This window comes from Oryctolagus cuniculus, chromosome 1, assembly GCF_051225735.1.
Source record: "Oryctolagus cuniculus isolate XC-2025 breed Fujian yellow rabbit chromosome 1, ASM5122573v1, whole genome shotgun sequence".
In the NCBI taxonomy this organism is placed as follows: Eukaryota; Metazoa; Chordata; class Mammalia; order Lagomorpha; family Leporidae; genus Oryctolagus; species Oryctolagus cuniculus.
In genome coordinates this window covers 59,999,890-60,027,768 of record NC_142867.1, presented here as the reverse complement: position 1 = coordinate 60,027,768, position 27,879 = coordinate 59,999,890, and the positions used below count along the sequence as shown (strand labels likewise).

At 39.7% G+C, this 27,879-nt stretch overlaps 1 protein-coding gene across 3 annotated transcripts; it reads right to left on the bottom strand.

Moving 5' to 3' along the window:
* On the bottom strand, positions 1–27,879 carry LOC100338625 (interferon-induced very large GTPase 1). Of its 3 annotated transcripts, XM_089311261.1 has the most exons (3): positions 27,740–27,879; positions 7,942–8,138; positions 4–5,406 (listed from the first exon to the last, which is right to left on the bottom strand). In XM_089311261.1, the coding sequence occupies exons 1-3, from the start codon at positions 27,792–27,794 to the stop codon at positions 829–831; spliced, it is 4,830 nt and encodes a 1,609-aa protein (XP_089167387.1). In that variant the 5' UTR covers positions 27,795–27,879; the 3' UTR covers positions 4–828. The 3 variants fall into 3 exon arrangements, with proteins under 3 accessions (XP_051679314.1, XP_089167387.1, XP_089167388.1); XM_051823354.3 differs by having other exon boundaries at positions 1–8,138; XM_089311262.1 differs by lacking the exon at positions 27,740–27,879 and having other exon boundaries at positions 6–5,068; positions 7,942–8,076.

Sequence of the window (27,879 nt, the reverse complement as noted above, 5' to 3'; positions counted from 1 at the left end):
ATGTTCTTTTTTTTTAAAGATTTATTTGAAAGTCTGAGTTACACAGACAGAGGAAAGGCAGAGATAGAGAGAGAGAGAGACTTCTTCTATCCAATGGTTCACTCTCCAACTGGCCGCAACGACCAGAGCTGTGCCAATCCGAAGCCAGGAGACAGCAGCTTCTTCTGGTTTCCCCACGTGGGTGAAGGGGCTCAAGGACTTGGGCCATTTTCTACTGCTTTCTCAGGCCATAGCAGAGAGCTGGATCGGAAGAGGAGCAGCCGGGACTAGAACCTGCGCCCATATGGGATGCCTGTCCTTCAGGCCAGGGCATTAACCTGCTGTGACACAGCGCAGGCCCCAAGAGAGAAATGCTCTTTCACATGAAGTCTTCAACTCGTGAACAGATAATGGTCTTGTGTTTGTATGTTTTGTTTTTTAAAGGGCAGTATGGAGGTTCTCACTGTGAGGAGGAAGTGTGTTAGGGTTGTTCAGGTACTGTGATTCTTTTGTTAAGACCTGAGGCTCTTTTTAAAAAGCTTTATTTATTTATTTGAAAAGCAGCATAACAGATGCAGAGAGAGAGAGAGAGAGAGATCTTCCATCCTCTGGTTCACTCTGCAGATGGTCACAATAGCTGAGCTGCACCGATCTGAAGCCAGGAGCTTCTTCCAGGTCTCCCACATGAGTGCAGGGGCCCAAGCACATTGGCGATCTTGTACTGCTTTCCTAGGCCATAGAAGAGACCTGGATCAGAAGTGGAGCAGCCAAGACTTGAATCGACGCCCAAATGGGATGCCAGCACTGCAGGTAGAGGCTTTACAGGCCCAGCAGCCCCCTGACCTGAGGCTATTTTGTGGCCACTAAGTGCCACATTTTTTTCAAATCATCAAGCACAGCCTGCTTTGTGATTTTGGCCCAGGCATCAGGGATTTTACCTTTACTTGTAAATTTTTTCCCATATTTTTCTTCTAGATTTGATCTGAAGTGAGAGACAAACCATTTCCAATAGGGCTGTGTGGATGAATCTGGAGTGATGTTCCATGTGGCATATTCCCCTCCTGCTTCTCTATAGGTCTTGTATGGGATTTTCCGGCCATCACCGAGAACTAATAAGCAATCACTTGACACCAAACTAGTACAGCAATCAATGACAAAGTTGTCTGTTTCATCCCATGTAACTTCCTTGAGTGCCTGAGGACGGTGGAAGGGAACACTGTGGTCTCCCTCATGAGTAGGAATTGTGTTTGTACAGATTGCTCCACAGCAGGGACATTGTTTCCAGCAGCCACAGAGGTGTTCAGAGAGTATTTCCTCAATTGGAGGAACCAGTCCTTCTCCAGGCATCCTCAAAAATTCTTCTTCTATTTTCTTCATTGCAGGATCCAAAGCTGCACTCATGGCTTCCTTGAGAAATTCCATGTCTTTAATCTCCTGGTGTTCAATGCTTATCAAGTCACTTCGTGGAAACATCAGTTTGCTCTCCAGGAGACCACAGAACAGATCCAGCCACTCAGATGTGGTGCTGTTTTTGTCTTTAGCTTCTGCTGTGGATTCGTGAATGGAACAAAGGAGGGCATTCTTGATGTCTTCTAAACTTATTTTTAAAAGAGTCTTTATTTTTTTTCTCCCTATTCCTGAACAGTATTTTATGATTTCAGTTTCAATGTAACTCCTAAAAAATGATTCTGGATCATGAAGGTATTGCCAGTACTTTTCAAAGTTTTCTTCCTCTGCCAGAGAGATGAGAATGTGTTTCTCTAAGTTAGCTCTGTTTCCATTGAATTCAGGGCAATTATTTCTCATGTCTCCAGCAATTTTAAGGCTCATATTTTCCAGTGTGGAGCTGCCAACACTTGGAGTTAGCTTGTTCCACAGAAAATCAACAAATGTTGTGATGGAAGTTGCTCCTTGGCAGGAGATTTTAAAACTCATGAAGAAATTATCTTTCCTACATTCTAGATAGTACACAGGATCATTGGCTCTCTTAAATGCCTTGTGTATTTCCTTAAATTCCTCTGATGCTCTTTTGAATAAGCACAAAGTTAATTCAATGATATATTTGCTTGTAAATGTGTATCTTTCCTCTGTAGTTCCCTTTTTCACTTCATCATCTACTAGCTTCAGTATTTCATGGAAATAACTTGGATCATAATCACTATGTTCCCTCCAATATTTCTTAATAATTGCATTAAATTTTTTAATGATAAGTGTGTGAGTCATTTTTATTGACTCTCTATCATGGGCCTCTAAATGCTTTGTGAAAAAGTAGTATCTCTTACTCATTTTGACATGTTCATCATAATTGATTTCAAACTTCTTTCTAGGATTTTTCATCAGTGCTTGCACCAAATTGGTCTCTTTTGAAAAATGATCTAAAAGTATACTTTCAAAGTCCCAATCAATGGTAGGTTCTTTGACTTGATTGTTGCTGGAGGGCACATCATAGACCCATTTTACCCATAGTTGATTAAATTTCTCCTGTAACTCTCTCTCACTTAACTCTTTATCCTTTATATCTAAAGCCAATTTCCTGCTCTTTTCCAATAGTTCTCTTTCATAATTTATCATTTTCTTATTCAGCCTTTCTTGACGCTCTTTTAAACTGATAAGTTCATTAGCTTTGCTTTGGCTCTCTGAAATAAGTGTCTCTTTAAGCATAGTGAGCTTATGTTCAAAATTTACTTTCCATTGAATCAGTATTTCACGCTCTGGATCTTCACAAAAAAACTTTTCAAATTCTTGCTTGATGTCTTCATATTTTTCTATAACTGGAGCCTGTATTATGTTAGTTGTGAGTGTCTGGATTTTTCCATTCTCGATCTGTTTTCTGAGTTGGTTCTGCAAGTTCAGCACATGACTCCTCAGTTGCCAGGTCCAGTGGTTATACATAGTTTCCAGTTTGCTCATAGCCATGACCTCCCTGGTGTTTCTAAAACTGAAAATAAAGTTCTCACTCACCAGAGCTCTCCACAAATCTTGAATACGGAATTTTACATCTGATATCTTCATGATGTTTCCCTCGGATTCCTCTTTGGCAGTCGTAAGAATTGTGCTTTTTAGTTCCTGGACATTGTGGCTGTAGCGAGGATTAGGAGGAGCCATGGGGGGATCGCCATCCCAGAGGTGAGCAAAATAGTACACGTGAGTGTTGACATCAAACTTAATGACATCACTGAAGCGGTTTATGTCTGAGCACTGTTCTTGTTCTGCTGCTAATTTTGCCATTTCATCTAGTCTCTGCTGCATTCGCCTTCGTCCCTCCATCATTTGATCTTCAGCTGTAACTTCCTCCACATTCTGATGGACAAACAGGCAACTTGGTGAGATTTTCACCTGTTTCATCCTCAGAAAGGCTTGGACAACTATTTGTAGGATATCCTGCATCTCTGACGGATTCTCTCCAAAAATATTGATCAGAGTCAAGTTTCCTAGTCCAATGACAAAGGTTGCCAGCTCATTGTCTCGGATCTGGGATTTATTGCTGAACTCTGGTGCCCGGAGGCCTTCAGTGTCCACCACAAGCACAAAGTCAAAGCCAAGTTCCCCTGTGATTTTCTCCTCCACCTTCAGGAGCTGCATGTAGGCTCCCCGTGTACACCTGCCTGCACTGACTGTGAACTGCAGCCCAAAAAGTGCATTCAGCAGAGTGGACTTCCCTGAGCTCTGCAGGCCAAGGATGGAGAGAACAAACAGCCTTTTGTCTCCAAGTTTCTCAGCAAGCTTGTCAAAAACAGCTGTCACCCACTTTAGAGGCACATAGGAAGCATCCCCATCCATCAGCTCAATGGGAACACCATTTATCATCAGATCTGCAGCAATTTGTGGAAGGTGGAGAAAGAGAGTATCCCTTGTGTTAGAAACTTCTTCCAGAGCTTCATAGATCTGGCCAACCTCTCTGAGTATTTGATCAATTCCCAGCGTACAATTACTAATCTCTTTGGAAATGACTTCTATTGCATTTTGCAAGTCACTTGGAGAGTTACTGTTGGACATCTTTTTTTCTGTTTGTGGCTGAAACCACAGTGATCTTTGTCTCTCACACAGTTTTTCTAAGTGTCCTGCAGTCAAAGTTTCCAAAAACATATTCAGCCACTGTAAGAAGAAGAGTTTGGTCTGAGTTCCTGTATGTTCTTGGAGAATGTCAAGGACAGATTGCATGAAAGCATTGAGGGGAAATGCCCTCTTCAATTGATCTTGCCTTATTTGTTGTTTCTCGGTTTCAATGTCACTCTTGTGTTGTTCAATGCTCCGATTCCCCTTCTCTCTCAGATGGTAGAGTTCTTTGTCCTTCTTACACCAAAGTTGCCACAGATGTCCTTGAAGGGGCAGTACGTTTTCCTTAATCTGAGGTAACTTCATTGCTGACAGGTGTTCCAGTGTCGTCTGTGCCTTTTGTTTGGCTTCCTTGCAGTCTCTCTGGTCTTCGTCAATAAGGAATCCTTGCTTGCGAGCAATTTGGGAACAGTCCTCTAAGCTGAGAGCAGTGGTAACGGGTTGTAACAAACGTCGGATAGCAGTTGTGATCTCCTCTGTCAATTCTGCCTCATTTCTGTTCCTGATGCCAATACTCACTTTTTGACCAGGGTTTTTGGCCATGGTTTTTTCTTTGTCATCAAGCAAGAAGATCAAGGGCCTTGATGACTTGTATAGATAACGGACAATCTTCCGATTTTCTTCATTGTCATCAGAAACAGACATGAGGACCACAATGAGAGAAGAGATTTCCTGCAGGAAGCTGAGCTGCTGCGGGTGTTCCTTTGCATCTCCATGAAGATTGGTGAAGGTCACACAGTTGTCAAATCTGTTCTCATTCCCCACCCCAGGACAGAACCAGCAGATTTCCACCACACCCCCCATCAAGAGACAGTCTTTTGTACTTCCTGTGCAGTGGCGGTGAAAAAACACATCATGTTTATGTTTACTTAGAATGCAGTTCATGATCTGAGATTTGGAAGCAGATAAGCCATTTCCAACTCTAATGAAGGACACAATGGAGGTAGAGACACAACACATCTGCTGATTCTTGTAATTGTTCTTCTTCCTATCTGGTGATTTGCTGACTTGCTGCCAACTTCTCCTGATTTGCCTGAGAGACCAGAGGGAGAATTCAATTTGAGAAGTGCACGGATTTGGCACCAGAAGGGGGAGGGCAAATTGACAAATGGAAAGCTTGGTTAAAATATATTGCCTGGCAAAATCATCTGCACAGTGAAAAATTGCCATCTGAATATCCATTGGGTGAATGTTGGGCCTTATTTCAGTACTTGAAGTCTTAGTGGGTCTAGGAGTGCCTTCAAACAATTCTTTATATGGATCTACATCCTCATTTTCTTGATTGGAAGATCCTGAGTCAACCTGGTGATCTGTGTCTGCATCATTCATGAAGCCCAAATATCTCAGGCCATAATCCAGCATCAGCAGCTTCTGCAGGAAATAAAAAGGAAGGTCCTGTTCAGAGCTGGGCTGGGTGTTGTACACAGAAGTGTTGTAGATCTGATGAAAGTTAGCTTTGCTCATCCTTTTTGGATAGTAATGGTCTAGGCCTAGCTGTTGGAGTAAGTCTAGGAAGGGTCTGTTTTCCATTATTTCCCATTGATTATTGTCATTATCATATGGTTCATGAGGTGGTTTCTTCTCACAAAAGATGTTTTCCAATTGTTTTCTCATGTCATCCATTTGCAAAGTTGGCTTTGTGGCTTCATAATCCCCATCAATGAGCAATCTCAGGTTTTCTTCTAGGCGTTCCCAGTCATGATCTGCTTCAACTTTGGTGAGGACATGTGCCACCTCTTCAGACAATGATTGTCCTAGGTATTGTTTCACTAATGCCAGGCATTGTTTTTTTTCTTCTGGAGAAATAGCTGTGACTCCAGCTGTGGCTGTCAGACTGGTGAGCACCAGGAATGCATGGGCCCTGAAGTTGCAGATCTGTTTGAGCTCTTGGTATTTACTTTGAGCTGTTTGCATTTCATTCAGGAGGAACTTTAACTCATCACATCCCAGTAAATACTGAAAAGTATTGCTCAGCACATGATATCCTGCACCAGTGGCAATGGAGATTATCAAGAGCTGTGTATCTCTCTGTCTTGCTTCTTGGAGGTAGTTTAAGAAGCAGCTGAGAGCCGAGGTGATTTCATAAGTTGCTTTTTTTTGAGCTTCTTCCATGTTTTCTGGGGACTCAGATTTCACTTTCATTTCCAGGAGTTTGTTGTAGTTTTCTCTAAATATGTTAATCAATTCAGAAAATTGGGAGATACAGATTTGCTCTGGATCTGTCTCTGACTTGAAGATCCAATGTATGATGGAGTGAACTTGAGGAAAGTTTGTAACTTTGTAGATGTGAGGATCTAGAAGACTGCGTAATTGAGATTTAATGAAATTTGTATTATAAATAGAAGATTTCTTGCAAAAGTTGATAATATTTACTATAAAATTTTGTAGATGCACATCTGTGAGATATATATTAATCCATGTGTCATAACCATTTGATTTTTCACTTGACATTTGCATGGCATTTACTAATTTTTTGAGTTGCTCTTCAGGATCAGATACCTCCCAGGACTTCACATCCTCTAGAAAATCCCTAGCCTCCTTTCCAGCACTCAGTAATTCCTCTTTACCCTGCCTCTTGGCATTGAGGCTCAACATAGCAGTGTAGGTGTTTTTCAGGCAGTTAGCCACATGAAGAGCATCCTTAAAATCACTTCTATGTCTAATGAGGATCATTTCCCAAATTGGTACTAGTTGAAGTCCCCGATCAATGACACACCAGGTTTGATTGCTGGCAACAAGGCCAGCTTTCCACTGGAAAAGACCATCTGCTTCTGGTGGGCCACCTGTCTGGGCTACAGACAATTGCACTTTGGTTTTGAGGTTTTGGAAAATTTTTCTGTGAGTGTCTGTTTTTGAATGAGAGCCTGACACATCCCCACCTGCAGCAATATTCACTATAGAGCCACTGTAGCTTCCCCTCATGTAAGTATCCAGAGCCTGTGCTGATAGCTGTTTCACATCTGCCAGTTGCTGCTTCTGGAACCCTTCTGAAATGGCCTTCCACCAGAAGATTCCTCCCAGGTGCAGAGGACCTTGGTTAGCATGAGAGCCAAACCTGTGGAAAAAGTTTTCAATTTTGTGCCTCAGCTTGGAAGGTCTGTCTGGGCCTGGGTTCTCACCCTGCAGGTCTTCAATGCATTTCAACTCATGTAGAGCTGCCTTGGATAACTGGAGATGATCCAGGGAAAAGTAGCAAGAAGCGAGAGGGATGTAGCTGAACTTGGTTGAACAGAAATAAGTGTGCTCAGATTGTGACTGTTGGGTTTCTTTGGATTCTGAACTTGTACTGTGATGTATATCAGTTTCTAGACTGAATCCCCAGCCTCCACCCTTGATTGAGGTAGTTAAACTAAAGCCCAGCTTCTCTATACTCTGAGTGAACATGGACTCTGCTTGAGAAGAGGTGAATTCTTTTGTTTCCATCCGTGTGCTCTGCTCAGGGCCAAGGAGTGAGAATTCCTCAGGCAAACTGAGTAGTTCCTCCCTCTTCTCCAGCAGGTCCCTTTGGTGGCTGGTTTTGAAAATTCCCTGCAGGGCCAGCCCTCCAGATGCCCGTTTCACCAGATCTCTATCTGGGAGGTTTTGCCTGTGGGACAGTGTCCCTTCTGTGACCTTCAGTTGTCTCTGCAAGTTTTCCATGACTTCCTGAAGGGGCTTTTCAGGTGGTGGCCAGTACTCCTCAGGGATCTCCATTGCTTGCCTCAGCTCTGCTTCCCTTCTCCTCACTGCCTCTTCCTGTCTCTGCCTACCTTCTGACAGCAAGTCTCTCAGTCCCTGCAGGGCCTGTTGTGCCTGCATCTGCTTTTGGTTTATCAGCTCCACAGGAGACTGCTTTGACTCTGAAAGACCAGACTGTGACAGTTCCAGCAGTTTCTCCAGGGCCCTTTTCTCCCATGGATGTTGTACCTGGGATTTCAGCTTCTGGAGGTCCTCTTCATCAAGGTGTTGCAAGGCCTGGGCACAGGTCACACCTAAGTGTTCCTGCAGCTTTGGCAACCAGTACTCAATAGCCAGTCCAGCTTCTCTCAGCATCTCTTGGAGATCTTGCCTCTTTTTATCTCGCCATGGAGGTCCATCGGGGTTGCATCCTCCTGTGTCCATGACTATGTGAACAAGAAACAAGGTTAACTTGACTCTTTCCTGACCTTGGGTTGTGTCAGTCACATCTCCAATAAAGTGTGTATATTAGTTTCAAAAGTCTACAGGACTTTGTCATCCCACTTTTAAGTGTTCCATATATATATTGTTAACCTTTTTGTAAGTGCAAAGAATTATTCTCTGTGTTAACATGGAATGATTTTTAAGTTGCCAGAGTGATTTGTAATTTAGCCAGATATTGGCACTTTTTATTGCACAGAATTAATTCTACAGAGAGTATTGAACTAGTAAGTTGGAAAATATGAAATTGAAAGTCTGTTGTTTACTTTTAAAAGAAGAATGTGGGAGATTTAAAAAGCTATACTGAAGATGGCAGAGTAGGGAGGGAGATTACTGCTCGAGTCTAGGAGAAGATAGTTTAAAATTTTTTGAAAAAATGTAGTCTCAGGGAAGAGTTAGGGAGAAAATAGAGGAGGAAACTCTACAAAGGAACACAGTGGACTTAGGTGGAGGGCTGTGATGTGCACAACTTAGGACCCCACCAGTGTTGGAGAACAAGGTGAGACCAGACTTCAGCAGCCTAAGCCACAGGCAAAAAAGCTGCAGGAAAAGCCTAGATGGAATCTAGCTTGGAGCCCTGTGTGGGATAGTGTACCCACCAAACTTGAAGAGAAAAAATAAAGGGGGAGGACACATTTTCTCTCTCCCTGATCATCCTGCAAAGGCATCCTTTAACAAGCTGACAGAGAGTAGGCTCCATATCGGACATATGTAACAGCTACACCACCTTGTGTCTGCACCCAGCAACCAGCCAAGTGGAGACTCCTGAGTCTGGTTAGGGAGAATAGACAGGATGCTGTGTGCTTGTAACTGTGGGAGGCTTTTATGTTGGGGCTGTGAAAACACAGGCTCCATAGGAAGACTCAGGTTGTGACTGGAACATTGGGTGGTCAGTGTGGGAAGCTCCACATGATCAGGGCTTCCTGGCTACCTGGTGCGAGACATTGCTGGGGGATCTGAGTTTATACTGAGGACTGCACAGATCCTTTGTGTGGTCCTTGTGGCAGAGAAGACAAATAATATATGATGCTGGTGCCCAGGCCCTTGTCTCCTTCAGGGAGAGGGGCTCAGCTGAGTCTACATCAACAAACAAGAAAAAAGATCCCCTATGATAAAAAAAAGGTTTACCAAACCTGAGTGAGTCACCTCAGAATGCCTTTCACACTGGAGCACTGAAGAGAGCTCCCTGGCCACTCTTACTACATGCATCTAGTTATTCCCTGAAAGCAGACAATCCACTGATCCAATCAGACACAGTCAAAAAATATAAAAGCTGCCACAGTGAAAAATCAAAGAAGAAACAAACAAGCATCCCTACAAATATAAAAAAACAAATGCACAAGTCCAAGAAACAAGAACATGGAAGACAACAAGACACCCCCAAAAGAACACAACAACTCAATACTAGATTCTGAATATGATGAGATTGAAGAAATGCCAGAAATAGAATTCAAAAAATGATCATAAGATTACTTAGAAGTGATTGGAAGCAAATACACAAACTAATGAAATCCATATAGGACATGAAAGAAAATTTATCCTACATAATTGAGATCTTAGACATCAAAATGAAAATCTTGGGAATGAAGATTTAAAAGAACAAATAAAAAATACAATGGAGAGCCTTAATTACAGAATCGATGAAGCAGAAGAAAGAATATCAGATTTAGAAGACAAAGTACAGGAAATTATATAGTCAGATCAAACACAAGAAGAAGAAATTAAAAAACTAAAAAAACACTGTTGGGAATCTACGAGATACTATCAAAAGACCTAATATTTGGGTTCTAGTCATTCCTGAAGGCAAGGAAAGAGAAAGAATTAGAAGACCTTTTTAGTGAAATAATAACAGAAAATTTCCCCAATTTGTATAAAGAAAGGGGCATCCAAGTACAGGAAGCACATAGAACTCCTAATAGACATGACCAGAAAAGATCTTCACCAAGATACATTGTAGTCAAACTCTCCACAGTAAAACATAAAAAAAAGATTCTAAAATGTGCATGAGAGAAATGCCAGATTACTTTCAGAGCATCTCCAGTTAGACTCACAGCAGGCTTCTTTTTTAACTTTTATTTAATAAATATAAATTTTGAAAGTACAACTTTTGGATTATAGTGGGTTTTCCCCTCATATCCACCCTCCCACTGGCAAACTATCCCATCTCCTACTCTCTCTAACATCCCATTCTTCATCAAGATTAGTTCTTAATTATATTCATATACAGAAGATCAACTTAGTATATACTAAGTAAAGATTTCAACAGATTGCACCCACCCACACAGACACACAAAGTATAAAGTACTGTTTGAAGTATAGTTTTAGCATTAATTCACACAGTGCAACACATTACGGACAGAGATCCTACATGGGGAGTAAGTGCACAGTGACTCCTGTTGTTGATTAAACAATTACACTCTTATTTATGATGTCAGTAATCACCCTAGGCCCTTGTCATGAGCTGCCAAGGCTATGGAAGCCTCTTGAGTTCACAAACCCCAACCTTATTTGGACAAAGCCATAATCAAATTGGAAGTTCTCTCCTCCCTTTAGAGAAAGGTACCTCCTTCATTGATGGCCCATTCTTTCTGCTGAGATCTCATTCACAGAGATCTTTCATTTAAGTCATTGTTTTTGGCCACAGTTTCTTGGCTTTCCATGTCTGAGAAACTCTCATGGGCTTTTTAGCCTGATTTGAATGCCTTAAGGTCTGATTCTGAGACCAGAGTGCACAGTGGACTTCTTAACAGAAACCCTACAGGCTAGGAGAGAATGGTGAGATATATTCCAAGTGTTAAGAGAATAAAACTATCAATCCAGAATACTGTACCCTGAAAAGCACTCATTTATGAATGAAGATGAAATAAAGAACTTCCATAGTAAACAGAAATTGAAAAAAGATACATTACAAAAGATACTTAAGGATGTGCTGCATGCAGAAACACAGAACCAAAAAGGTCATCACTACAAAAGAAGATGAAGGAAGAAAATCTCCTAGTAAAAGCACAGAGGAAATCCAAAGTAAAAAATAGAAGTATTTATTGAACAATGACAGGGCAAAGTTGTTACTTATCAATAGTTACTTTGAATGTAAATGGTCTCAATGCTCCAGTTAAAAGACAAAGACTGGATGAATGGATTGAAAAACAAAAGCCACTTATTTTCTGCCTAGAAGAAACACATCTTTCCAACAAAAATACATACAGACTGAAAGTGAAAGGATGGAAAAAGATATTCCGTGATAACAGAAACCAAAAAGGAGCTGGTGTAGCCTTCCTAATATCAGACAAAATAGGCTTTAACACAAAAACTGTTAAAAAGAGATAGAGAAGTACACTATGTAATGATTAAGAGATCAATCCAACAGGAAGAAGTGATTATTAAAAAGGTATATGCACATAATTACAGGGCACTTGGTTATTTAAAAGAAATGTTAAGGTATCTAAAGGGACATGAAGACTCAAATACAACAATAATGGAGGTTTTCAATATCCCACTTTCAACAATGGACAGACCAACCAGACATAAAATCAGCAAGTAAACAGCAGAGTTAATTAACACTATTGAACAAATGGACCTAACAGATATTTACAGAACTTTTCATCCTACAGTTACAGAATCACATTCTTCTCACCTGTGCATGGAACATTCTATAGGATTGACCACATGCTAGGCCATAAAACATTTCTCAGTGAATTGAAAAAATCAAAATCATACCATGTATCTTCTCAGAAAATAATGGAATAAAGCTGGAAACCAGCAACTCAGGAATCTCTAGAGCATATGCAAACACATGGAGACTGAACAACATGCTCCTGAGTGAACAGTGGGTCATAGAAAGAATCAAAAGAGAAATCAAAAACTTCCTGGAAGCAAATGAAGATAACAACACAACATATCAAAACGTATGGGATACAGCAAAAGCAGTGTTGAAAGGAAAGTTTATAGCAATAGGTGCCTACATCAAGAAACTGGAAAGGCACCAAACAAATGAGCATCTCAAGGATCTAGAAAAACTGCAGCAAACCAGACCCAAAACTAGTAGGAGAAAAATAATTAAAATTAAAGAAGAAATCAACAAAATTAAAACAGAAAAATACAAAAGATTAGCAAAATGAAGAGCTAGCTTTTTGAAAAAAGAAACAAAATTGATGCACCATTGCCCCAACTAACCAAAAAAAAAAAAAAAAAAAAAAGGAAAGAGGAGACCCAAATCAATAAAATCGGAGATGAAAAAGGAAATGTAACAACAGACACCACAGAAATAAAAAGAGTCATCAGAAATTACTACAAAGAGTTGTATGCCAACAAACTGGGAAACCTAGAAGATATGTATAGGTTCCTGAACATGTAACTTACATAAATTGAGCCATGAGGACTTAGAAAACCCAAACACACCCATGGCCAGGATGGAAATTGAATCAGTAATAAAGACCCTCCCAACAAAGAAAGGCCCAAGACCAGATGGCTTTACTGTTAAATTATACCAAACATTAAAAGCAGAACTAACTCCACTTCTTATCGAGTTATTCAAAGCAATTGAAAGGGAGGGAATCCTCCCAAATTCTTTCTATTAAGTCAGCATCACCTTAATTCCTAAATCTGAAAAAGATGTAACTGAGAAAGAAAACAACATGCCAATTTCTCTGATGAACATAGATTCAAACATCCTCAACAAAATTCTGGCCAATCAAATCCAACACCACATCTGAAAGATCATTCACCTGGACCAAGTGGGATTTATCCCAGGTATGCAAGGATGGTTCAACATTCGCAAATCAATCAATGTGATACATCACATTAATAAACTGAAAAACAAAAACCATATGATTATCTCAATAGATGCAGATAAAACAATTGATAAAAATTGATGAAAATTCTAAACAAACTGGGTATAGAAGGAACTTTCCTTAACACAATCAAGGCAATTTATAACAAACCCATGGCCGTGTTCTATTGAATGGGGAAAAGTTGGAAGCATTCCCAGTGAGATCCAGAACCAGACAAGGATGCCCATTCTCATCACTGCTACTCAATATATTCCTGGAAGTATTATCCAGAAGCATTAGACAAAAAAAATCAAAGGTATACAAATGGGGAAGGAGGAAGTCAAACTATCCCTATTTGCAGATGACATGATTCTATATATGTATATATGGGGGATGCAAAAGACTCCACCAAAAGACTATCAGAGGGCTAGTGCTGCAGCGTAGTGGGTAAAGCCACTGCTTGCAGTGCCGGCATCCCATATGAACACCAGTTTGAATCCTGGTTGCTGTACTTTCCATCAGGCTCTCTGCTGTGGCCTGGGAAAACAGTCGTTGGGCCCCTGCACCCATGTGGGAGACCTAGAAGAAGCTCCTGGCTTCTGGCTTTGGATGGGCTCAGCTCTGGCTGTTATGGCCAATTGGGAGTGAACCAGCAGATGGAAGACCTCTCTTTCTGCCTCTCCTTCTCCTCTGTGTAACTCTAACTTTCAAATAAATAAATAAATCTTTAAAAAAAGAGACTATTGGAACGGATAGAAGAGTTTGGTATATTAGCAGAATATAAAATCAATACACAAAATCAATACCCTATGTATACACAGACAATGCCACAGCTGAAAAAGAACTTCTAAGATCAACCCTATTAACAATAGCTGAAAAATCACATATCTGGGAATAAGTTTAACCAAGGATGTCAAAGATCTCTACAATGAGAATTACAAACATTCAAGAAAAAAATTAGAAGATACCAAAAAATGGAAAAATCTTTCATGTTCATGGATTGGAAGAATCAGCATCATCAAAATGTGCATTCCTCATAAAGCAATCTACAGATTCAATGTGAGAGCAATAAAAATACCAAAGACATTCTTCCCAGATCTAGAAAAAATGATGCTGAAATTTGTATGGAAACATAGATCTCGAATAGCTAAAGCAATCTTATAAAACAAAAACAAAGCTAGAGGCATCATAATATCGGATTTCAAGAGATACTACAGTGTAGTTATAATCAAAACAGCCTGGTATTGAGACAAAAATAGATGGATAGACCAATGGAAAAGAATAGAAATGACAGCAATCAATCTACATCCACTTATAATTGGCATCTACAACCAACTTATATCTGACAAAGGAGCTAAAACCAATCCCTGGAGCAAGGACAGTTTCTTCAACAGATAGTGGTTGGAAAACTGGATTTCCATATGCAGTAGTATGAAGCAGGATCCTTATCTTACACTTTATACAAAAATCCATTCAAAATGGATTAAAGACCTAAATCTATGACCTGATGCCATCAAATTACTAGAGAACATTTGAGAAACTCTGTAAGACATTGACACAGGTAAAGAGTTCTTAGAAAAGACTCCAGAAGCACAGGCAACCAAAGCCAAATCAACAGATGGGATTATATCAAATTGAGAAGCTTCTGTACTGCAAAAGAAACAGTCATGAAAGTGAAGAGGCAACTGACAGAATGGGAGAAATTATTTGCAAACTACTCAACTGATAAAGCATTAATAACCAGAATATATAAAAGATCACAAAACCCTTCAACAGTAAAACAAACAACTCAGTTAAGAAATGGGCTAAGGACTTAAACAGATATTTTTCTTTTTTTAATATGTTTTTTTTAACTTTTATTTAATGAATGTAAATTTCCAAAGTGCAGCTTATGGATTACAATGGTTCCCCCCCCCCATATCTTCCCTCCCACCCACAACCCTCCTCTTTCCCTCTCCCTCCCCCCTTTCATTCACATCAAGATTCATTTTCAATTATCTTTATATACAGAAGATAAGTTTAGCATATATTAAGTAAAGATTTCAACAGTTTGTACCCACATAGAAACACAAAGTGAAAAATACTGTTTGAGTACTAGTTACAGCATTAAATCTCAATGTACAGCACACTAAGGACAGAGATCCTACATGAGGAGTAAGTGCACAGTGACTCCTGTTGTTGACTTAACAAATTGACACTCTTGTTTATGGCATCAGTAATCACCCTCGGCTCTTTTCATGAGTTGCCAAGGTTGTGGAAGCCTTTTGAGTTCACCGACTCTGATCATATTTAGACAAGGTCATAGTCAAAGTGGAAGTTCTCTCCTCCCTTCAGAGAAAGGTACCTCCTTCTTTGATGACCTGTTCTTTTCCATGGGATCTCACTCACAGAGATCTTTCATTCAGGTTTTTTTTTTGCCAGAGTTAAACAGATATTTTTCAAAAGAGGAAATCCAAGTCACCAACAGACACATGAAAAAATGTTCAGGATCACTAGCTGTCAGGGAAATGCAAATCAAAACCCCAATAAGGTTTCACCTCACTCCCGTTAGAATGGTTTTCATACAGAAATCAACAAACAACTAATGCTGGCAAGGATATGGGGACAAAGGTACACTAATCCACTGTTGGTGGGAATGTAAACTGGTAAAACCACTATGGAAATCAGTTTGGAGATACCTCAGAAATCTGAATATAGACCTACCATATGACCCAGCCATCCTACTCCTGGGAACATACTCAAGGGAAATGAAATCAGCAAATAAGAGTTAGTTATCTGCACCTCCTTGTTTATTGCAGCTCAATTTACAATAGCTAAGACATGGAATCCACCTAAATGCCCATCAACAGAAGACTGGATAAAGAAATTATGGGATATGTACTCTATGGAATACTACACACGTGGTAAGAAATGAAATCTGGTCATTTGCAACAAAATGGATGAATCTAGACAACATCGTACTTAGTGAAATAAGCCAGTTCGAAAGGGAAAAATACCACATGTTCTCCCTGATTTGTGTTAACTTAAAGAGCACTTAAAAGGATATCGGTAGAATTGAAATTGTGACTTTGAGAAGCAATAGCTTGAACAGCCCTTTTCTTGACTGTTGAGGAACAGTATTTTTTTCTTAATGGAGAATGGGACAGGGAATGGGAGAGGGAAGAGGCAATGTGATGGGAGTGGGGATGGGAAGGCAGGTATGATGTGAAGAATCACTGTATTCCTAAAGTTGTACTTATGAAATTTGTACTCATTAAATCAACAGGTTCTATGAGAAATGGTGACTTGATCAGCCCCTACCCTGACTGTTGATGAGCAACTTGATATGTTATCCCTCTTAGTATTTTTTTTGTTTATTCTACTTAATACTTTTGGTTGAATACTGTAATCAATACACAATTCTCTTAAGTGCTGAAACTTAACTGAAAAGTGATCACTGTTAAATATAAGAGTGGAAATAAGAGAGGGAAGAGATGTGCAATTCGGGACATGCTCAAGCTGACTTACCTCAAATGGTAGAGTTAGAAACATACCAGGGGATTCCAATTCAATCCCATCAAGGTGGCATGTACCAATGCCATCTCACTAGTCCCAGTGATCAATTTCTGTTCACAATTGATCATAATGAAAGGACTAAGAACCAAAGGGATCACATAAACAAGAATAGTGTCTGCAAATACTAGCTGATAGAATCAAAAAGGGAGAGAATGATCCAACATGGGAAGTGAGATACACAGCAGACCCATAGAATGGCAGATGTCCTAAACAGCACTCTGGCCTCAGAATCAGCCCTTAAGGCATGCAGATCCGGTTGAAAAGCCCATGAGAGTATTTCAGGCATGGAAAGCCAAGACACTCTGGAAAAAAAAAAAAAAAACCTAAATGAAAGATCTCTGTGAGTGAGATCCCAGTGGAAAGAATGGGTCATCAAAGAAGGAGGTACCTTTCTCTGAAGGGAGGAAAGAACTTCCACTTTGACCATGGCCTTGTCTAAAAATTATCAGAGTCAGTGAACTCAAGGGGCTTCCATAGCCTTGGCAGCTCATGACAAGAGCCTCCGGTGATTACTGATGCCATAAACAAGAGTGTCAATTTGTTAAGTCAACAACAGGAGTCACTGTGCACTTACTCCTCATGTAGGATCTTTGTCCTTAGTGTGCTGTACATTGAGATTTAATGCTATAACTAGTACTCAAACAGTATTTTTCACTTTATGTTTCTGTGTGGGAGCAAACTGTTGAAATCTTTACTTAATGTATGCTAAACTGATCTTCTGTATATAAAGAGAAACAAAAATGAATCTTGATGTGAATGGAAGGGGAGAGGGAGTAGGAAAGGGGAGGGTTGTGGGTGGGAGGGACGTTATGGGGGGGAAGCCATTGTAATCCATATTCTGTACTTTGGAAATTTATATTCATTAAATAAAAGTTAAAAAAAATCAACAGGTTGTTTGAGAAAAAATAAATTCAAACACATGGTTTTTCTGTTTCATGGATGAAAAAATTTAATAAAGTAAATGAAGAATGTGTCTATGAAACATCTGTTGACTGGTCCCATTCCTTCCTCTTTGCCACCTTTTTTCTTTTATTTTTATTTTTTTTATTTTTTATTTTTTTTGGGTATGCCCCTTGTATCTTTTTTTTTTTTATCTTTTATTTAATGAATATAAATTTCCAAAGTACGACTCATGTGTTACAATGGCTTCCCCCCCCATACCATCCCTCCCACCCACAACCCCCCCCTTCCCACTCCCTCTCCCCCTCCATTCACGTCAAGATTCATTTTCGATTATCTTAATATACAGAAGATCAGCCTAGCATACCTTAAGTAAGTATTTCAACAGTTTGCTCCCACACAGAAACATTAAGTGAAAAATAATAGATGATTTTTTTTAAGTGATGATGAAATCAGATCAGACCTATTGTCATGTTTAATCCCAGTGAGAGTCAAGTTGGGAATTGATAATTTTTTTTTTTTTTTACAGAAGATCAGTTTAGTGTACATTAAGTAAAGATTTCAATCGTTTGCACCCCCATAGAAACACAAAGTGAAATATACTGTTTGAGTACTCGTTATCGCATTAAGCCTCAGTGTACAGCACGTTAAGGACAGAGATCCTACATGAGGAGTAAGTGCACAGTGACTCCTGCCGTTGACTTCACAAATTGACACTCCTGTTTATGGCATCAGTAATCTCCCTATGCACCAGTTATGAGTTTCCAAGGCTATGGAAGCCCCCTGAGTTCTCCGACTCTTATCTTGTTTGGACACGGTCATAGTCAAAGTGGAGGTTCTCTCCTCCCTTCAGAGAAAGGCACCTCCCTCTTTGAAGACCTGTTCTTTCCACTGGGATCTCACTCACAGAGATCTTTTTGCCAGAGTGTCTTGGCTTTCCATGCCTGAAATACTCTCATGGGCTTTTCAGCCAGATCCGAGTGCCTTCAGGGCTGATTCTGAGGCCAGAGTGCCACCTTTTTTCTTTTAAATTATTGTTCCTTTATATTTTTATTTTAAAAGTAGAGAGGCAGAAAGATAAAAATATATAGATATATACAGAGATATATATCTATATATTTTTATCTGTATGTATATATATATGTGTATATATGTGTGTGTATATATATATATATATATATATATATATATATTTGCTGGTTCACTCCCCAAATGCCTGCAATAGCTGGAGCTATAATAGGCTGAGGCCAGAAGCCTGAAACTTAATCTGGGTTTCCTATGTGGGTAACATTACCCAAGTAATTGTGTCATCTCCCACTGCCTTCCAAGGTACATAATACCATAAACTTTATTCTGAAGTAGACCAGGACTCAAATACAGACCCTCCAATATGAGATGTGGGCATTTTAACAGCACATCAAAAAACCACTCCAGTCACTTTCTATTGTTCTCTTAAGTGCACTTCTAACCTGATTTATGCTTTTCACATCTTTTTTTCCCTTTTTCCCCATTGTCTTTCCATTATGTGAATAACTATCTACATACTGATATCATCCATCTCTTTTATGTAGATACAAATGCTCTGTAGTTCGTAATACTTCATCAGTGTTAGGTTTGCTCCTCCACCTGTCTTCAGGAAGTGACTTTCAATATAGATGAAATTAGATCTCACATATTTCAACTGATTATGATATTTGGGTTTACCTACCCCTTTTAATTCCTGATAACTGAATGGTACAACAATACTTTCAGATCAAAGGGCAATCTACTTACCATTCTTCCTCCTAACATGAACTTGGTTTACCATATCTTTTCAATTTACTCTCTTCAGTCTCTTCAAACTCATTTCTTATTCATCCACTCTCAGCTTCCCCTTAGATTTTGACTTCATCATATCTTCATTGGATTTCTATAATAATCATTCCATCTGCTATAGTTTGATATTTGTCCCCATCAAAATTCCTGTTGAAATTTAACTGCCATTGTAATATTAATAAGAGGTGGTTCCTTGAGCAGTAATTAGGCCATGAGGGATCTATCCTAATGAATGTCATTGATGCCATGGTAAAAGAGTAAGTTTAACCCCACCCCCTTTGGCCTCTTTGACCTTGTACCTTCTGAATGTGGTGATTCAGCAATAAGTTTTTTTTTTTTCAGATTCTGACTTCAATATACTGGATTTCCAGGCCCCAGAACTGTGATCCAACAATTTTCTGTTCAGTATAAATTACTCAGTGTCAAGTATTCTGTTACAGTAAAAGAAATTGTACTAAGAGATGGAAGTTGATTACACAGAAGTTGAGTGTTGTTATAACAAATACGTAACATTTTGGAAGAAGCCTTTTAACTAAACAATGACTAGAGTATGAATACTTGGAGCAACATGCTAGAGAAGCATTATATTGCCAGGAATGAACTGTTAAGGACAATTTTAGTGAGGGCTCAATAGAAAAAAGGAACAATAGGGAGATTCTAAAACTCTTCAGAGATTCTATGTGTTTGTGGTTTGCATGTAGAAGTATGAACAGTAACAGCAATACTGATGACGAAGTCTTGGAAATGTGGAACAAGGATTTGAAAATTGGATAAAAGGCCATTTTTTAAAGATTTATTTATATATTTGAAAGGCAGGGTTACAGAGAGGCAGAAGGAGAGAGAGAGAGAGAGAGAGAGAGAGAGAGAGAATCTGCTAGTTCATTCCCTAAATGGTCACAATAACCAGAGCTGTGCTGATTTGATCCTAAGCCAGGAGTCAGGAGCTTCCTCCGAGTCTCCCATGTGGGTTCATGGGCCCAAGCTCTTGGGCCATATTCACTGCTTTTCCAGGCCACAGCAGAGAGCTGGATTGGAAGTGGAGCAGTGGTTCTTGACTGGTGCTCATATGGGATTCCAGCACCGCAGGCTATGGCTTTACCTGCTATGCCACAGCACCAGCCACAAAAGGCCATTCTTGATATAAAGTTTCACTGAAATTGACTAAATGGTGCCCATGCCTGAGGGATTTTTGGAAGGCAGAATTTAAGGACAATGAACCTACCTATATAGCGGAAGTCTCTAAGCCACAAAGCTTAGAGCAAAACATGAGAAGACAGAAATGATTTGAGGACAGAATTTGCAATTCCAAAATAATACAGTAAAGATTTGGAGAATTCTCATTCTGACCATGTAAACACTAAAGAAGTGTATTCATGAGAGCAAACAAAGGGATGGCCAAGGGACCATTTAATAAAGAAATTCTTCCAGATAGAGGGCATTGGGTTTCATAAAGGTAAAGAGAATGATATGAAAGGCATTTCAGAGAACTTCCTTGCTGCCATCCCACAACAGACCAGGAATGCTAGGGCTCTGTGAGCAGAAAGGGTTTTAGGGAAGTGCCCAGGGTGTTCTGGCACCTCAGCACTTGCTGCCCTGTGATACCCAAGTGTCAGTTCCTTGTATTCTGGTGTAGCTCTCCTTGACTTACCTAGATATTTCTTATGTGGCCACAGATGAGGCTCTAATCACGCCTCTGCAAGGTATAAGCCATCAAACTTAGTGATATCTACATGGTGCTGATTCTATAGACAAGGCAAGTGCATGAGCTGTTGAGGTATAGATGCTTCCACTTACAGTTCAGAAGATGTTGCAGAGACTTGCCATAGGGGCAGATTTGCTAAAGAGCATTGTCACTGGACCTAGTAGTTTAACAGGAGAATGAATACTGCAAGAGCTGAGAGCTGTAGAGTCACCAGCAAGTTAGGCCAACCTAGGGGAGCTGTAGGCATGAGACTCCAACTCCTGACAGCTGGTATATTGGCTGAGGTCAAGAAAGCCATACGGGCAGGGCTTTCCAAGGTCTAGCTGATCTACTCTAATATGCTCAGCAGCTGGGACATGGAGTCAAAGCAGATTAATCTCTAACCTCAGGATTTAGTTTTATCCCCATATGTCCTTTTTTTTTTTTTTTTTTTTTAACTTACTCAAGACCTGTTACTGCTTTCTACTTTCCTGTTTCTCCTTTTTGGAATGGAAATTTATATCAGATACCTGTTTTGGTATTGCATTTTGAAAATAGATAACTTGATTTTTTGGGCATAGGTGAATAGGAATTTGTCTCAGGATAAATATTGTTTTGAGTTTCTTTTCTATCTCATTTAGATGGTACTGTGGACTTTGGGGTTTTGAATTGATCCTGAAATGAGTTAACACTTTTAGGGCTACTGGAGTGGAATGAATGTGTTTTGCATCTGAGAAATATATGAGTTTTGAGAGACCTGGGCTGGAATGCTATGGTTTGAATGTTTGTCTCCTCCATAACTTATGTTGGTGTTTGATTGCCATTGTAATAGTATTAATAGGTAGGGCTTTTGAGAGATTATTGGGCCATGGGGGCTATGACCTCACCTGCAGGATTAATACCATTATAAAAGGGTGAGTTTGACTCCCTTTTGCCTCCTTGCCCTTTCTCTTTCTGTCATATGATGACTATGAAAGTCCTTTCAGGTGCTGGTGCCTTGATCTTGGGCTTCTCAACTTCTAGAAAGCTGAGGCAATACATTTATGTTCATCATAAATTACTCAGTTTTAGATATTCTGCTATAATACCACAGATAGACAAAGAAACCATCACACAAGCTTTTGTCTTGTACTTCCTCAATGTTGCTAAAATTTGGATACACCTTTCCAACTAAAAACATCTTAAACATTTAAATCAAATTAGACAACAAATCCTTAGTTCCTCAAAAAAATTTACTAGTCATTGTGACATACCTGATAGAAGAGGTAAATAATTTGAAACAATACAGAAAATTTTCCAACAAAATTAAGGTCTTAGAAAAACAGGAAGCAGGAAAAACAATAGAAATTCACACTTAGGCACCTCAGAGTGAAACTGCAGTAAAAGAAACAAAATGGGCTGGATTGTGGTGCAGTGGATTAAGCCTCTGCTTTCCATGCTAACATCCTATATTGGAGTACTAGTTAGGGTCCCAAATTTTATTCTAGTGAGGAAGCTTTCTGCTAATGTACCTGTGAAGGCAGCAGAAGATGACCCAAATACTTGGGCCCCTGCCACTCACGTGGGAGACCAGGAGGGAGTCAATGATGCCTGGCCTCAGCCTGGCATAGTCCTGTCTCTTGCAGCTATTTGGGAAGGAAACCAGTAGATGAAAGAGCTCTTTCTTTCCCGACACCACTTTTGTCTCTCTCTGTTACTCTGCCTTTCAAATAAATAAATCTTTAAAAATGAAACAAAATTAGACCAACAAAGAGTTTGGAAAAATATAGTTTACCTTCAAAAGCCTGCCATAGAAAGAAAGCTGACATCTTAGCTATTCTAATGAAAGGTGGAAGACAGGAAAGTGGAATATTTGATACATTGAAAGAAATGTTTGATGAAGCATTCTGTATTATAAGAATTCCATACATAGTGACATACCCTTAAAGAATTCTGATGGAACAGGCACATTATAATAAATAATTAAATAATTTGTCACAAGAAAAGGAATATTGAAGGAACTGCACTATGGTATTGTTGAGGAGAAAGAATATGTTAGTAGTGGAATGCCAGGTAAGTGAGAAGACATGATGAACCACAGAAAGGATAAATACATAGAGCTGTCCTCTGGTATCCATGAGGGACTGATTCTAGGAGGCCTTGCAGGATCTAAATCCATAGATCTCAATTATCTTGCATAGAACTGCATAGTATTTCCATATAACCTTGGTGAATTCTACTTACTACATATGTATCTAATACAATGTATAGTCTATGTAAGTTGTTGCTATACTTCAGTACTTCAGGAATAATGACAAGTAAAAGAAAGAGCTCTGGATATATTCTTCACAGATGCAATTTTTTTCTTGACTCTGACTTTTTTAAAGACTCACTTATTTATTTATTTGAAAGGCAGAGTTAGAGAGAGGCAGAGGCAGAGAGAGAAAGAGAGAGAGAGATCTTCCATCAGCCAGTTCACTCCCTGGACGGCCTCAATGGCCAGAGCTGTGCTGATCTGAAGACAGGAGCCAGGAGCCAGGAGCATCCTCGGGCACAGGGGCCCAAGGACTTGGGCCACCCTTCACTGCTTTCTGAGACCACAGCAGAAAGCTAGATCAGATGTGGAACAGCTACAACTCAAACCAGCACCTCATCCACTAAGTCACAGCGCTGGCCCCTAATTTTTTCATTAAATGACCCTGGAATAGGTACACATCACCTTCGCTTTCACCTTAAAAAGAGTCTAGACATAAGTGTTTACATCATTAAAAGAAAATTAACTCAAAATGGAACATAGACTTAAATATAAAACATAAATCTAAAATTCCTAGAAGGAGTGTGGGTATTGGTATAGAGGTTAAGGCACTGTTTCAAATGTCTACTTTCTACACTAGAATGCTTGGGTTAAAGGCCTAGTTCTGCTTCCAAATCCATCTTCATGCTAATGGAGGTGGAAGTAGGTAATGTAGGTGATGACTCAAGTATCTGGGTCTCTGCCACCCCTGTGGGAGAGCTGGATTGAGTTTGCAGTTCCTAGCTCCTGGCTTAGGGCCAGCTCTTACTGTTGCAACAATTTGGGGATTGAATCAGCAGGTACTAGATCCATCTTCTTTTCCCTCTCTTCCTGTGCCACTCTCTTCCCACTCTCCCTTCCCTTTTTGCATCCTACTCTTCCTCTTCCTGTTCCTTTCTATGCCTGTCAAAGAAAATACAGAAATAAATAAAAATTCATAAAACTCTTAGAACATAATATGGGAGAAAATCCATATGTCTTTGGGTATGTCAATGATTTTTTGATACAAATAACAAAGACATGGTCTGTGAAAGAAAGAGTTGATGAAATTGAACCTCATTAAATGAGAAAACTTATACTTTGTGAAAGACTGTGAATAAAATAAGAATACAAGCCATACACTAATATTTGCAAAGGACACATTTAATAAAGCAATGCTATCCAAAATATACAAAGTAGACTTAATGGTAAGAAAATGACAACCCAATTAAAATATGGGTCAAAGACCTACATAGAATTGGGTAGTATTGTGAAATTTTTGGTTTGCCCTTGTTCCATTCTATTCCCTACTCAACAGCTGTCTTTTTTAGAAAGCTTTTATTTAATAAATATAACTTTCATAGGTGATGCTTTTGGATTATAGCTGTTCTTCCTCCCATACCCGCCTACCACCCCAACTCCCATCCCACTTCCTACTCCCTCTCCTTTCCCATTCTTCATCAAGATTCATTTTCAATTATCTTTATATACAAAAAACTCTATACTAGGTAAATATTTCAACAGTTTACACCCACACAGACACACAAAGTATAAAGTACTGTTTGAAGACTGACTTTACCGTTAATTCTCATAGTGCAACACATTAAGGACAGAGGTCTTACATGGGGAGCAAGTGCACAGTGACTCCTATTGTTGATTTAACAATTAACACTCTTATTTTTGATGTCAGTGACCATGCTAGGCTCTTGACATGAGCTGCCAAAGCTATGGAAGTCTTTTGAGTCCACAAACTCCATAGGTACTTAGGTTCCTATGCAAACTAGAAGTTCTCTCCTCCCTTCAGAGAAAAGTACATCCTTTTTTGATGGCCCCTTCTTTCCACTAGTGTCTCACAGAGATCTTTCATGCAGAACAGTTTTTGCTACTATGTCCTGGCTTTCCATGCCTGAAATGCTCTCATGGGCTTTTTAGACAGATCTGAATGCCCTAAGGGCTGATTCTGAGGGACATAAAATGGCTATGGGAACATATTCCTTGAAAACATTGAAAGGCAAATGACACACTATGTCCTGCAGGAAGATACTTTGAAGAAAACTGTGGACATGCTGCAAACCTGGGAGGGAAGCCTGACAAGAGAGAGAGATTTTGTAGGTAAGTAGGACTTTAACAATTCCCTGTGTAGAGGAATTTAGATAGCTTCATTCATTCCAAAAGCAGGATTTGTACTCAGAAAAACTTTTGAAAACCCTAAACGTTCAACTTTAACTGATCACTATGCTGAGGATAAGCCCAAATTGAAAGCTTCGTAGGGTTGTAAAGGGCCTGCCTGGTTAAGCACTGAAGGAATGCACCAACACTAAGTAAATGAAAATATTAGAAGAGTTTTTTTCTTCCTAGGATTTCAGAAATATCTGTCAATGCATGATATTAACAAAGGCTAAAGAACAGAGATTGCAGAGAAAAGAGATATTGAGACTAATGAGTCAGCATCAATTATATCAAAATATACTATTGGGAGTTCCAGAAAGAGAATAAGAAGGAGAGAGACATAAAGATGTTTTCAAAAATGTCAAATTTAATTCACATATAAGGAGCTCAAAATATTTCAATAAGGAGAAAAATACGAGATATATACCAAGACGTATTTTAATCAAACATTAATAAAGCAAAAACTAACACTCTTGAATGCAGCCAGAGAAAGGGAAGTTTTACCAAGAAGTCCCAATGACAGTGAGAGTTCATTTCTTAACAGAAACCATGGAAGGAAAACAACATCAACCAATAGCTCTATATCTGGCTTAACCATCTTTCAAAAATAAAAGAGAAATCAAGACATGGCAAGATAAACAAATGTTAAAGTGCTTATTACTAGGAGACCAGCCTTATAGAAAAAGCTAAAGTGAGTCCTTCAGGTAGAAATGAAGGACACTGAAATGAAACTCAGAACCACAGGAAAAAATGAAGAACAGAAGACAGGAAATTATCTATAATTCAAAATACTGTGCTACTGTATTTCTGGTTTGTGGCTTCATTTCATTTCCACATATGATTGAAGACGAATGCATAAAGCGTTCATTATGATTCTATGTAAACAAGCATACAACAGGTAAAGGCACAATTTGTGACAGCTCCAACATAAATGGGAGGGTTGGAGCTGTTTAGGGCCACAATGTTTTTATGAAAGCTATTGTGTCATTATAAATATACTATTAAAGTTTAGGAGGTTAGTTGTAAGCCCCAGGTCACCCAATTATAAAATAACTAAAAATGCAGCAAAATATTAGAAATGAATCAGAATCATACTCTAAAAAATGCAAAAACATAATGGAGGAATTGAGACAAATGATAGATTTCTAAAAATATAAAGCAAATGGCAGAAATAGGTGCTTTACCATGAATTACTTTAATATAAATCGATTACACTTTCAACTAAAAGAGATTGAACAATCAATAAAAATAAAGAATTCAACTATATTCTGTCTACAAGTAACTCATTTTGGCCCAAAGGCGCAGATTGGTCAAAAATGAAAGGCTGGGCTTTTTTTCAAGGATGGTCACATAGAGATGGCCAGCATTCACCTACTCCCAGACAAAGAAAACCCAAGCAAAGGTGAATAGCTGCATTTCAAGTTGAGTGAGAGCTCTAGAACTCAGTAAGGCAAGAGTGGGAACACAGTAGGACACTGGGCTAGAAATAGCAGCACACAGGCCAGCGCCATGGCTCACTTGGTTAATCCTCCGCCTGCAGCGCCGGCATCCCATATGGACATTGGGTTCTAGTCCTGGTTGCTCCTCTTCCAGTCAGCTCTCTGCTATGGCCCAGGAAGGCAGTGGAGGATGGCCCAAGTGCTTGGGCCCCTGCACCCATGTGGGAGACCCAGAGGAAGCTCCTGGCTTCGGATTGGTGTAGATCTGGTAGTAGTGGCCATTTGGGGAGTAAACCAGTGGATGGAAAATTTTCTCTTTGTCTCTGCCTCTTCATCTCTGTAACTCTGCCTTTCAAATAAATAAGTGAATTTTTAAAAAGGTAAAAAAAAAATAGAGAAATTTTGGAGAAGTTCCAAGATAGCTGAATAGGGAAAATACATGTTGATTTTGACCATGGGAAGATACCAAAAGCACAGGGAAAGACTGTGGAGACAGTACAATCACACAGCAACATGTAGGACACCACTGGCAACTCCCATAGCCCTTTGTGGTAAAACTGCCATCTTCTTGGAGCAAGGTAAGAGGAACCTATGGCAGCCCATGTCATTGTTGATATTGCCTGAGGGAGAGACTCTCGTCTCCCCTGACTTTGAATGTGAAGCATAAGTAGGGGAAGGGATGCCCACCTAACCTGTTTTCCACCCTTCCCCCCACCAAAGTGCCCAGCAAACAGCAGGAAGTACCATCTTAATAAGGTGAATAGAGGCTGCCGTAGCCTGTGTGTGACTGGGGGATTTTATTGAAGAGATAAATCCATGGTCCCTACTGACTTTGATTCTGGCTTTAGGGTTGGTAGGGTTCGGGTGCCCACTTAGATCTGTGATGCAAGGGCACATTGTTCTCCTCCCTCCCTTCATCCTATCAAGCTGTCTGACTCAAATTTTCCAAGGTAGAACACAGACTGACCTCTGTCCAGTGGGCAGCCGGCTTCACGAAAGCCACGACCCTCCTCGAGGCTCATAGTGCTGAGAGTGGATCCCCTGCTCCTGTGACTGTGAGAGCCCTCTGGCCTGTGACTGATGGCAGCATGTGACTGTGTGATAGGG

Excerpts from the sequence above, each read along its gene's own strand:
- LOC100338625 (XM_051823354.3), bottom strand. The coding sequence starts at position 27,794 with ATGAGCCTCGAGGAGGGTCGTGGCTTTCGTGAAGCCGGCTGCCCACTG. Across the intron at positions 8,139-27,739 it reads CGGCTGCCCACTGGACAGAG|TCATGGACACAGGAGGATGC; the intron begins GTCAGTCTGTGT and ends TTGTTCACATAG.